The 13,481-nt window shown below is 28.2% G+C and overlaps 1 protein-coding gene across 1 annotated transcript in view; it reads right to left on the bottom strand.

Annotated features, from left to right (window-relative positions):
- Positions 1-9,657, bottom strand: part of LOC126908347 (lipase member H-like) — a 34,940-nt gene extending 25,283 nt beyond the window's left edge. Inside the window, exons 1-3 of the mRNA XM_050690338.1 lie at positions 9,564-9,657; positions 9,319-9,506; positions 8,105-8,256 (exon numbers count right to left, since the gene is read on the bottom strand). Coding sequence (XP_050546295.1) covers positions 8,105-8,256; positions 9,319-9,506; positions 9,564-9,608 — 385 coding nt within the window. The 5' untranslated portion in view covers positions 9,609-9,657. The remainder of the gene's footprint in view (positions 1-8,104; positions 8,257-9,318; positions 9,507-9,563) is intronic.
- Between the last annotated feature and the right edge of the window lie 3,824 nt (positions 9,658-13,481).

The raw sequence follows: 13,481 nt of genomic DNA, 5'->3' as shown, positions 1-13,481 counted from the left end.
GTATGTCGAATGAAAAAGGAATTATTAAAAAATATTATTTCTCATAAAAAAATTATGTTGATCCATACACTTTTCAATAAATTATAGCATTATAAAGTTAAAAACATAAAAAATAAAATCGAGAATATTCTCCCAATAAGCCTTTTGGCGCTTTTGAAGATTTCCTCCTTCGATTGGGTATAAGAAACAAGAATTCCGGGATCTTGATAGCTAGAGATTTCAAAGCTCGGGCGGCAGCTTGGAGTGACTGGGAGGCCAACGTGAGGGGACGTCTCCTCACGGACCTGGTAGACTCATTAGAGTTGGTTATTGCCAACCGCGGATCGAAGCCAACGTTCGTTGGCAGAGGAAGAGGTTCAATAGTAGATGTTACTCTTACGTCGCAGAACCTTGCTGTGTGGGTGGAGTGTAAAAGATGATGTATATCATCTTTGGATGATATACATGGATCCGACCATCATTACATAGCCTATGAATTATGCCTGGGTCGAGTTCGGGCTACAGGATGACAGATAGCCAATGGATGGGACCTCTCTAAAGGCATCGACCTGGAGCTGTTCAAGACGGGTTACAAATTATATAAACAGGGAGTGGAAAGTTCAGATCCCGATAGAGCTGCCGAAGAATTCGAAAGGCATATCACGCGAGTGTGTGATTTTTCTCTACCCGCGAAAAAAGGGCCCCCGCACTGTAAACCCTCGGTGCATTGGTGGACGGCCGAGATAGGATACCTGAGGGGCGAGGGCGCTAAAGCGCGACGAGCTATGAAACGTCATAGTTCCAGAGCTCCCGGTGCCGCGGCGGTCCCGTCAAACGATGCGCAACGGCTGGCCATGGATCGGCTACTCGATACCCTCAAAGTAGCATGCAAGAGATTGAAAACAGCTATCATAGGTAGCAAAGTAAGATGCTGGAACGAATTAATATAGTCGGTCGACCACGATCCGAGAATTTTCACACAATAATAACATTTGGTAGCCATTTTCACCGTTAAGACATAATAAAGTACCTTACATTAGCTTTAATTTAAGATATATATATATAAAAATGTCAGACTTTCTGGAACACTTTCAAAATTTAAGTTGAAAAAGTTCTACTTTTTACATTTCTTTTTAGATTTAAACCCCCCTCGTATTTAGGGAAATAGTCCGATTTAAAAAAACAGTATGTCGAATGAAAGATGTATATAAATACTTCTTCTCATGAAAAAATTGTATTGATCCATACATTTTTCAAAAAGTTATAGCACTTTAAAGTAAAAAATGTAAATTATAAAATTGAGAATTTTCACACAAAAATAGCATTCGGTAGCCGTTTTCACCATGAAGACAAGTCCAGAGGTCAAATTTTTTTTTTCAAATTAAAGTACATTACATTAGCTTTAATTTAAAATATATATAAAAGTGTCAGACCTTCCGGAACATTTTCAAAAGTTAAGTTGAAAAAGTTATCATTTCAAAACACCCCTGTGGCCAGGTTAAGTGTTAGAATTACAAAATATATATACCAAATGATAGATAAAGACATCAAGCATCTATAAAAAAAAATTATATTGATATGTTCATTTTTGAAAAAGTTATAGCAATTTTAAGTAAAAAAAATTGAAAAAATTTTGAAAATTAGCGATTTTTAAATTTGTATTTTTTTTAGAGGTTTCCCACATTTACGGGGAACGAGGGAATTTTTTTCAATTTTTGAGGGTAATGTCTTCGACTAGATACGATTTGTGATCTTTTGATGTATCGTTGAAAGAATTCGGTCCAGCGAGAGCTGAGATTGAGCGTTTACAGACACAAAAAAAAAATTAATAAAGAAAAAAACACATAAGAGTAAAATTAATACCTTCTCAGCTTCGCATCTAAGCTAAAAATTGGTGCATTATTTTTGCAGGCCAATTGGGACTGTTTTTAAAGTACAGGTACAACAACACACCCTGACGCCCCTGAAAAGGAATATGTATTAATTTATCATATGTTTAAAAGACACAATTTTTCGAAAAATTTTCAAAAGTCAAGTTGAAAAAGTTGCTATTTTGAAATTCCTTTGTGGGTAGGTAAAAATTAAATTTTCAAAAAAAATTATATTAAATGAACCAGTAAAATAATGACACGACTTAAGTCACAATAAAGTAATCGATACTGGTTTTAATAGTAGAGATCAGAGATATTATTGATGAACAACAACAGAATATTTTAAGAACAAAAAAAAAATACTATCACATTTAATTAAAATCATCTCATAATATCGTTGAACTTTTACCGGCGTCAAAGAGTTAGCTACGTTGATGGTGATGGTGCGTGGGTGCGGATCGATATGTTGTTTTAATAAATGTTGAAAACAATAGAATAAAATAAACGGTAGCACAGTAGGTTCGCGGCACAAAATGGACGAGGGATAGTTTGGATAAATTTAGATGATATCTGACAGAGATTAAAATCTCTATCATAAGAAACGCTTCGATGCAAATCTGTAGATAGTGTTTAGTTCTAAGAACTTGGTTTATAATTACAAAAGCAACATCAACTTATATTTCCTTAATTATATTCTGATTTTTAGTTCTTAGATAAAAAAGTATCTTTCTTTTTCTTTTTCCACGCCTTTATTCCAACGGCCACTCTTATCCTAAAATTATTGTTATAATGTATTTTAAAATAAATTAAAAAACAATAACAAGAATTTGAACACAAAAATAACATATTTTAAAATATAATAGCCTTTTTCATCATGAAGACGATCTATATCTTAATATTTTTTTTTATACTAAAGAAAATTACATAAGCTTTAATTTAAGATTAAATAATAGTGTCAATATTTCCGGAACATTTTCAAAATTTAAGCTGAAAAAAAGTGTGAAAATTGCTTTTTTGAATCCCCCTATGGGCAAGACACGGGTTGGGTCAAATGTTCACAAAAATAAATCGAACGATAGGAAAATACATATGGCTTCAATATAAAAAGAATGATGCTGATTCGTTTATTTTTCAAAAAGTTATGGCATTTTTAAGAAAAAAAAGTTTAAAAAAAATTAAATCCAGCACAGTGGGGTCGTGGCATAGTTGGGTCCAGTATAGATGATATCTGACAGTGATTAAAATCACTATCATAAAAAACGCTTCGATGCAAATCTGTATATAGTGTTTATTTAAAAAAAAAAATTTGTTAAAATAGCATATTTTTGAATATGGTAGCCATTTGCGCATAGAATATAGGTCGTCGAGACAAATTTTTTTTTTCATTTTATAGTACATAAAATAAGCTTTAATTTGATATATGTTTAATATATATATGTTTTTTACAATATTTCAAGTTTTGAACGCCCCCTATATAAGGGTAAAATTGTCCAATTTTAATAAAAAGTATGTCAAATTTGTAATTTTTTTGGATATTTCCCCCATTTGCGGGGAACGAGAGAAATTTTTTCAATTTTTAAGGGTAATGTCTTCAACTAGATACGATTTGTGATCTTTTGACGTATTTTTGAAAGAAATCGGTCCAGTGAGAGCTGAGAAAAAGTGGCAACAGACATAAAAAAAAAAAAAAAGCTTTGATGGAAATCTATAGATAGTATTTAATTCTAATAAATTAGTGGATAATTGAAAAAACACATCTTAGTAAAATAATACCTTCTCTGCTTCGCATCGAAGCTAAAAATTACTAACAACTTACAAGGGGAGGTCACGGTGATGGGGTCACCGATTTTGATAAAATTTATATAGATCTAATCTATATTGAATACAGAATCAGACGTATTTGGAATTTTTTGCCAATGCCCCCCCTAAGTCGAAAAAATTGACTTTTAAAATGTTTAACTAGCTTAAATAGGGTCATTTTTCTTCCGAACAACAATTCTTGTTATGGTCCAGTAGACAGTACGTGATCCTCTAATACGTACAGGCTCGCTCGGGATCGAGTCTTACCACCTAATGAAATTTTTTGCTTTTTTTTTCACTGTTTTCTCTTTGAATTATTAATTTTATGTAATATTTGAAAATTTTTTTATAATAATAAATAAAATATATTTTTTATATTAACCTGGTAAGAGTATATAAATTATAAAGGAGAGAGATATTTGAAAGGTTTAACGTTCAGTGCAAGGTTTTCGTGGAGTTCAAATTTTATGAAGGAGTAAAGTTAATCATTTTTTTTTTTCATTGAATAAAATTTATTCATTTGAATTGAATTATATTTATTGATTAATATTTACGTGTATTTAAAACTCTTAAATTATTATTTTTAATAATCAAAATTAATAATCATAAAAAAAAAATTATAAATTATTATTTATTCAATTGACTATGACTTTTTGTCATATAACAAACATACATTTTTTTAATAATTAAAATAAAATATATTTTTACTATTAACCAGGTAAGAGTATATTTATAAAGAGATGATAATGAGGAATTAAATATATATAAAATCATTATATATTTTAATTTAATCTATTGTAATTTTCAAAAAAATTCATAAAATATGAACTCCACGCAAAACCTTGCACTGAACGTTAAACCTTTCAAAAATCTCTCTCCTTTATAATTTATATACTCTTACCAAGTTAATATAAAAAATATATTTTATTTATTATTATAAAAAAATGTTCAAATATTACATAAAAATTAATAATTCAAAGAGAAAACAGTAAAAAAAAAAGCAAAATATTCCATATGGTGAGGAAGACTCGATCCCGAGCCTGTACGTATTTGAGGATCACGTACTGTCGACTGGACCATAACACGAATTGTTGTTCGGAAGAAAAATGACCCTATTTAAGCTAGTTAAACATTTTAAAAGTCAATTTTCTCTACTTAGGGGGGGCATTGGCAAAAAATTCCAAATACGTCTGATTCTGTATTCAATATAGATTAGACCTATATAAATTTTATGAAAATCGGTGAACCCATCACCGTGACCTCCCCTTGTTAGTTAATACAATTTTTTTTTTCGATTAATCGTTCGTCTGTTACAGCTTGTTAAAGCTAAGTGATTTTAGGCCAAGTTTATATTGTTATTTTACTACAGGGTGTTCAGTAAGTCAGGAAACGGGTTTCTATTGTTCTCATTGTTTGTAACAATGTGACTTCTGTATATTAAATACAGAAGTCATTATTTTTGTTTGCTGTTGCATAAACTAAATTTTATTGATCAAGTTATGAGAAGTAAATTAGTTATAATAATCTACGACGCACTGTACTGCCGTACTAAACAAAAACAGGATAACTCCAAAATTAAAAAACATTTTTTTTTTGTTTCTATAGGTAAATTTAGTTGTTTTACACCGATTTTTGATGTAAAAATAGCATATTTCCTATTAAAACCAATCTAAAACTGAAATATAAAATAAGAAAATATACGGCAAGTACAATATATTTGATGTTTTGTACTTGGTATATCACATAAAAAATAATGAAGTTACCGTCTTTTGACTTATGTTCATACATTGGGAAAAAAGGGTATCTTGATTTACTGTTAAAAATGTTTTTTTGTGTTCCTGAAAAATCATGTTGACTGGAGTTATCCTGTTTTCGCTTAGCACGGCAGTATATGAGTGATAACAATAATAGATTCAAATCGGGATTTCGGTGTGTTATTAATAGCAAAGTCTATGGGTGTGTAAGACTTACAAATAAAAATAATGACTTCTGTATTTAATACAGTAAAATAACAATAGAAAATTAGACTAAAATCACTTAACTTTAACAAGCTGTAACAGACGAACGATTAATCGAAAAAAAAATTGTATTAACTAAGTTGTTAGTAATTTTTAACACGCTTATATTAGTTTCACCTGTATGTATGTATGTATGTATGTATGTTTGTAACTCTTCAAACGCCACGCGTTACCGCATATTCCGTCGTCTAGACTAGACTGTCATAACGCATTCACCCCACACCACGCCTCTCTTATCACACGACGACAACACTATTCCTATAAAAATTTATTTTTAGTTATCGTACCCGTACACGCGTGCTTGTCATCAATATTATATATATATAAACAAATTTTTATTTTGACTGACCAATACCGCCCGCGTCTAATGCGCCTTACGTATATATATTTATATATTCCTACCACCGTTTATACCTCAGGTATAACGTTAGTCCGACCCGCCCGCCCACAAAATACGGTTATACCTAGTGCATGATACGTTTACGTACTTAAGTCGCTTTACTTGTATATATATATATATTCTAATTACTATTAAAATTTATATATTAACACGATTTATTCTAATTAAGAGATATAAAGTATTCATTCCGATTACGAGGGATGATTCCCGTATCGTCATTTTTCGTCACTACCTCCACGTTCCGGGAGTGAGTAATTTACGCGCCTGCTGCTTTCCTTGGATGTGGTAGCCGTTTCTCAGACTCCCTTTCCGGGAATCGAACCCTCATTTCTCGTTACCCGTTACAACCATAACTACTATCATAACTTGAAACTAAAAAGTAAAAAATAAATATAGTTTAAAAAAACTAAAAAAACACGCTTTTAAAGCACATCGAACTAAAAAGTTAAAAATAATTTTTAAAATAAGCTTAAAACAATAATGAACGAAAAATACTAGTATTATTGTAATAAAAGCGTCGGAGCTTTGTGCCATATTTTTCGTATATTGAGCGCCCGACGCTTTTATCACAATAATACTAGTATTTTTCGTTCATTATTGTTTTAAAAATTATTTTTAACTTTTTAGTTCGATGTACTTTAAAAGCGTGTTTTTTTAGTTTTTTAAACTATATTTATTTTTTACTTTTTAGTTTCATGTTATGATAGTAGTTACTATCAATATCATGGTTGTTACGGGTANATCATATTATAAAATTGAAAATAAGGGTTCTCATTTAAGAAAATTATAAATAAGGGTTTTTATTCCTGAAAGGACGAAAATAATAATGATTTGATTACATATTAATGTAGAAATTTTTGAACTTGATATTTTTTTCTCTTTAAAAAAAATTAAATTCTCAATAGTTTCTGAGAAAATAAGTGTCTTACCAGATTTCGATCATTCTGTATATGATTAAATATCTATTAAAGCAATTAAATAAAGTATGAAAGTGATGTTTAATAATTTAGCATTGTAATTTTTTATAGATTAATTATAAAAAATTATAAAGTAGTTGTTACTTTTATGGAAATTGTGTATAAAAATTGAAGGAATTTATACAAAACTTTTCAGAAGATAATTTGTTGTTAATAATAAATAAATGGTCTACAAGGATCATCAGAATCAAAAATGTACTTTTCTTGTAAATGTAATTTTTTTCATGTGCAAATACTTGCTTTCTAATTAGTAATAATCTCAAAACTGAGATTATAGAAAAAATCTCATTTCAAACTTGAAATCAAATTGAAAAATTTGGTTTAGTAAAGTATATGATCATTAAAAAATATTTCATTTTAGTAATATGATTTTACTGTGTAATTCAATATAAAAACAAATTTTATACTCCTATTAATTTGTAGATATTTAATTAAAAATGGTCTTTTTCAGTAGCATAATTTTGGGTTATTTGTCTAAATTGTTAGAATTAAAGGATTTTTTCCAACATTTGATGATCATAAGTTCAACATGATTAATTTCGTGTTCTTTTGAAGAATTGGTCATAAAAATTGGTCAAGTAAGAGCTGAAAAAAATGAATAACAGACACAAAAATCATATAGTGAAATATTTTAATATGAATAAGAAATTACTTCTTACAAGGGGAGACTACATCAATAGGGTTTTTGTTATTCATTGAATATTATTAATATCGATTTTTTTTCACTACATAGAAGAATTAAGAAAAAAAGTAATTTCGGTTGGTTAAGTTCGAACTTTGTACCCCAATCTTATAAGACTGTATAATATAAAATACAGCCATTATGATTAAAAATGTTGTATTTCTAAGTAAATTGTTAATGGTAATATTAAATAGAACTAGATCAGTATGAAGCAGCAAAAGTAACCCTTGCTGTTTTTATATACATTGCTATGTTCTATTTCGAAGCTAAAATGTTTGGTTGAGTTTTCAATTGGTTAATCACAAAATCCTATTTACTATTTAATTTTAAAAAAACACGGGGATATTGTCAAAATAAACTTTTTTATTAGTACTTACCATCTCTGAGAAGGGGAAACATAATTGAATCTGAAGCACTATCACCAAATCCATGAACTAAAACTTTAGTTTTTCTCTGTGGTCGAAAATACTTGAAAATCGGTAAGCAGTTTTTATCCATAGATTGTACTTCAGCTCTTATAGGATTATCCCTAAGGTTAAAAGTCTTTAAAAAACTCAAAAATAATTTACCCTATATAGTATACTCTTTAAAAATTATTACTTGTAAAGTAAATGTTTTTATTTTATATTATTGAGTTGTCTTCAATTATCTCGTACTTAGCATAAGAGTGCATGGAAAGGGGAATTGTTAGATTAGTATATATATATATATATATGTTTATAATAGGACGGTTCTTAATTAAAGACAAAGAGAATTTTTTTGATGAGTTTTTTGTCTCTCCCCCATGTCAAATTGATAAATTTTATTTAAAAATGAACCAAAAAAAAATTATTGGTCGATCAGACAATTTAACCCATGCTTACTTACTTGGGATTGAAATTTGGATAATAATATTAGTTCTTTAATTATTTACATACAATTATAATAATAAAAGAGCACTCATAAAGAAACAAAATCTAAATTGTAGGTGTAAATATTTTTTTTTAATTAAGTATCTAAAACTATTTTGATAAATCCACTAGTTTGTCTAAAAATTTATAAAAATCACACAAAATACAAAATTTTGTTGATTTTTTTAATTAGAAATATATACAGATTTTTACTATAATTGCCGAACACTTAGAATTACAAACAGATTTTCAAAATAAAAAAAGTTTATAAATAAGTTTTCTAAAAAAATCTAATAAGTAAAAAATTTAAATATTCAAATGTATTTATATATAGATATTAAATATAGATCTATGACTATAAGAAAACGTTTTTGCGATATTTTCTATAATTAGTTAGTGAAAAATCCCGTCAGTTTGTTATGACTTTATTGATAACATAACGAGTTGGGTTCTTATTATAAGCCTTTTTATTAATGTTTTTTTCTAGATTATATATGTTCAAAGATAATAGAAGCATAGATCTAATATTAAACTGAATTATGCAGACAAGTTATATTTATTCATAATAAAAAAAAAATTATTTTCTGAAAAAGTTTAATTTATCTGATTGTTACACCAAATATGAAATTCGTATATTTCTTGCTCTTGCAGTGCGACATAAAAAATATATTTGCCGTGCTAAATATACTTTAATTAAGTACCTGGTATATAAATAAAATTTTATATTTTCAATTAATGGTTCCTGTTCAGAATTTCGCTCAAGACCTGATAATATAGCCAGCTGTGGATCTCCTCGACCGTTTGGTAGAAGCATCCATTTTATATTTTCATTACTAATCAATCCATCTTCACTCGTTTCTTCAGTTACCGAATATTTTTTCAAGTTTTTCTATAAAGAATAATTATTAAAGCTTAACAGTAAATATTTTATTTTTATTATATCTACCTGTTCAATACTTGGAAGAAATACTAGGAGTATAAAAAAATACATTGTGTTATTTAAGATTATTCTAAAATAATTTGTTTTATAAAATAAATTTATCTATATATAAAGGAAAACATGACAATGTTAAAAAACTGGTATAGTATTGTATGCAAATTTTTGAAACGATATAATGGTAACCCCCTTTAATATAAATAAGATACTTGATAAAAATAACTTCAAGCTTACAGAACTGATATGGATAACGTAAGAAATAGAATAAATCCTTTTGAGAAATTAATAATTCTTTCTTTTAAAAATAAATACATTAGTTTGTTACCATGAGCCTAAGTTAATAAAAGACAAAATATTTCATGTATCTCTCTAGTGGCAATGGTAGACTAGGACGATTATTAGGCGTCAAACGTGATTTATTTTCATTAAGAACTCCAAAATGCTTTCCCATCCTTTTTAATTCCCGTTATATTTTAGTGAGTAATATCCAATGAGATCTAAATGAATAGTCCAAGAACGATTGATCTTTTACCAGTTATACAATGAAACCAAGATGTATTTAAATCATAGACATAAAAATGAATAGATTTGGAACAATAGACCTTTTATATACAGAGTGGCCCACCACTCACTGACAACTTAAATAACTTTTGATCCAGTTAATATTTTTAGTTGATTTTTTTTTTAAATAATAGTTATACGTTAGGTCTATAGGTATATCTCAATAATTAATTTTTTTACATTTTATTAAAAATATTATTTATTTTTAAATTTTATATAAAATGTAAAAAAAAATCTAAGATAGCTATTTTGTAGAGTAGAATTTAAGAAAAATTTTAGTAAAAAAATATCTTATTAATATTCAGTAGTAAATATTCTGTAGCGTTTTGAAGTTTGTGAAAATTTGAATTTTCATGTATTATTTNAAAGTTTGTGAAAATTTTAATTTTCATGTATTATTTTACGGTATTAAACATTGAAATACGTATTGAGAAAAGGACAGAAGAAAACGCTATCTTTTCATGATTACTGTGTATACATATGATGATAATGTGTATACATTACAAACTTGGCATTAATACCATGATAAGAAATTAGATAAGGCAATTATTACTTATCACTCTCATTCAAAAGTATAAGTCATTTTGATGGAAAAATTTACACATCTCCAAATTATAGTAATCATGAAAAGATAGCGTTTTCTTCGGTTGGACTGCTGGTCCTTTAGTCGATCTTAACAATTAGTGTGCGTGCTGACTAGTTTTTGGGTTTAACCATCTTTTAGTAGATATAGTGAAAAGGTAGTTGTGCTGGGGGCTGATGAGGAGCCACCCTTCAGTCTGCTATTTTTGAGCTTGACCGTGTTGACGGGTCTAAAATCTACACCTTTAGTGGTTCACTAATTGGAGGGATTGGAGCTGACCAGTGTATCCAACGGAAAGACTCAAAAAGAGCCAAAAGCGACGAACTAGTCGTTAAAAGTATTAATTAATTTGTGTACTTTTTTGTGTCTACGTCGCGGTATTACCGACGAACGACAATTATTTCTATTGGTTTTACAGAAGATATTTAATAAATAAACAAATATTTATTATATATATTACCAGGCTAATATTACGGGGATCCACGGGGGTCCCATAACAAATTTTAATATGATTAGTGACATGCAGTTTTTGTTTTTATTTTTTGCTTATCATTTTATTGTTGTAGCAGTATTTTCCATAGAGAAATCCATCTCAAGGTATTGTTTTGGGCCAATCCACGCATATATTTTTTTTCGACTCAATTTATGAATATGTCCCCAGCAAATCGGTAAAGAGAAGTTGTTGTATAACATATTAAAATGCTCAACATTAATAGATACTAAAAAAAACCCAGCAAAATAGGGTCGAGGCACAGTGTGGACGAGGCATAGATGGGATAAGTATAGATGATATCTGACAGTGATTAAAATCACTATCATAAGAAACGCTTCGATGCAAATCTGTAGATAGTGTTTCCTTTAGAGAAATTGGTAGATTATTCCAAAAGCAACATCAACTCTTATTTCTTTAATTATATCCTGATTAGTAGTTCTTTGATTTTAAAATATAATATATGAATAAATACTAATTATAGTTTTTAAATTTAGTATGAAATTGTGAGGCCAGCTATGATGTATGGTTAATAGTGTTGGGCGGTTGATAAGAAAGTAGAGCAGAGAATAAGTGTAGCAGAGATGAGAATGCTTAGTTGGATGAGTGGAGTGACTAGAGAAGATAGGATAAGGAACGAGCATATAAGAGGAAGTATAGGTGTTGCGTCAATCGTGGATAAGATGACAGAAAATAGACTTAGATTGTTTAGTCATGGTATGAGGAAAGAAGAATCGAAAGCTGTAAGAACAGTTATAGAAATGAATGTTGAAGGAAGAAGAGATAGAGGAAGACCAAAAAAGAGATGGAGGGATGCTATTGAATGCGATTTGAGGACAGCTGATGTGAGCGTAGAAGATGTGGGAGATCGTGTCAAGTGGAATCTTAGGATAAGGGTGCCCGACCCCAAGTAGTTGGGATTAAGGCAAAGAAAAAGAAAAATATTACCAGATATTCCGGTGGCAATTGACATAATATGATTGTTATTTCGGAATGTACAATTTAGCGTTTAGTTGGGTTTAAATAATATAGCGTCAAATCAATTACCTACTCTATCGGTTGTATCTCAATATACACTACACTTTAATGATACAATAAATAAATAAACTCACACATACACACATATGCATTTATAACATTGTGTCTAATGTAAGTATAACATGATAAAAAGTAACCGTAAAATGAAAAAAATGGAATATAAATTTTATTACTCATATTAAATGTAATGTAACTCGAAAAATATTTGTTTAAATGAAAAAATATAAGATTATATTTTTATTTATAATTGTCTTTTAAACAACTTTTGTGCGAAACTTTTTTTTGTAAGTTAAATATTTTTTTTTGAGAAAATTAAGAAAGCTCATATTTTTGAACTTTTGCGAGGATTTAAAAAAAAAGCTCAATTCCAATCTTGAGGACTATTAGTATGTCATTATACATATTTTAATTCAACTTTTAAAAAAACAAAATTTTTTCCGCAATTTTTCCTTTGTTGACTGGCCTAGATGTCAATTTTAAACTTGTAATTGAGCTAAAAGTTATGGTAATATATTCAATTTATTTTACTATAAACTTTCATAAATCTTTATCAAAAATTTTTCATCAACTTTAAAGAACCAAAAAAATAGGTTAAAATTGAAAATTTGGACTGATTATTTTTAACATATTAAAAATCAAATCAGTAATAATTTGAAAACAAATTTTTTTTTCTTTTAATTATTATTTTATATATATAATTAGTAATAATATAAAAAATTAGAAGTGATAGAAATAGTCTACTTGCAGATTTGAAAACAACGCGAAAAGTTGATTTAGAAAAGTATATTTTTGCTTCTGATGAAAGTTCCTTGTAGTCCAGTGCATTTTTTTATAGTAACAAACAGTTTTTATTGAAAATTATTGTATCAAGCCCTTTAAATTTTTATACACGTAAAAGTAAAGCAAAATATAACTTCTTTATTATTTTTATAATTTCTCCGTTTAAATTACAATATTAAATATCAATTTCATACTAAATTTAATAATTATAATTAGTATATATTCAAATATTATATTTTAAAATCAAAGAACTACTAATCATGATATAATTAAAGAAATAAGAGTTGATGTTGCTTTTGGAATAATCCACCAATTGCCTAATTAAAACAAAAAAAAAAAAAGTTTGTTGGGAATTTTTTCTGCTATTCTGCAAAATTACTCCTTCGTTGACTAGAATGAATCATTAAATAGAAAATTTTATGAGAATTAAAACAATGTTATTTTTAAGATTAATATGCAGTCAGAAAGTTTTATA

The sequence above is a fragment of the Daktulosphaira vitifoliae genome, unplaced genomic scaffold, assembly GCF_025091365.1.
Source record: "Daktulosphaira vitifoliae isolate Bord-2020 unplaced genomic scaffold, ASM2509136v1 Scaffold_5, whole genome shotgun sequence".
Taxonomy (NCBI): domain Eukaryota; kingdom Metazoa; phylum Arthropoda; class Insecta; order Hemiptera; family Phylloxeridae; genus Daktulosphaira; species Daktulosphaira vitifoliae.
Note: the sequence above shows the minus strand (reverse complement) of the source record. Positions and strands in the feature narration are given on the sequence as shown.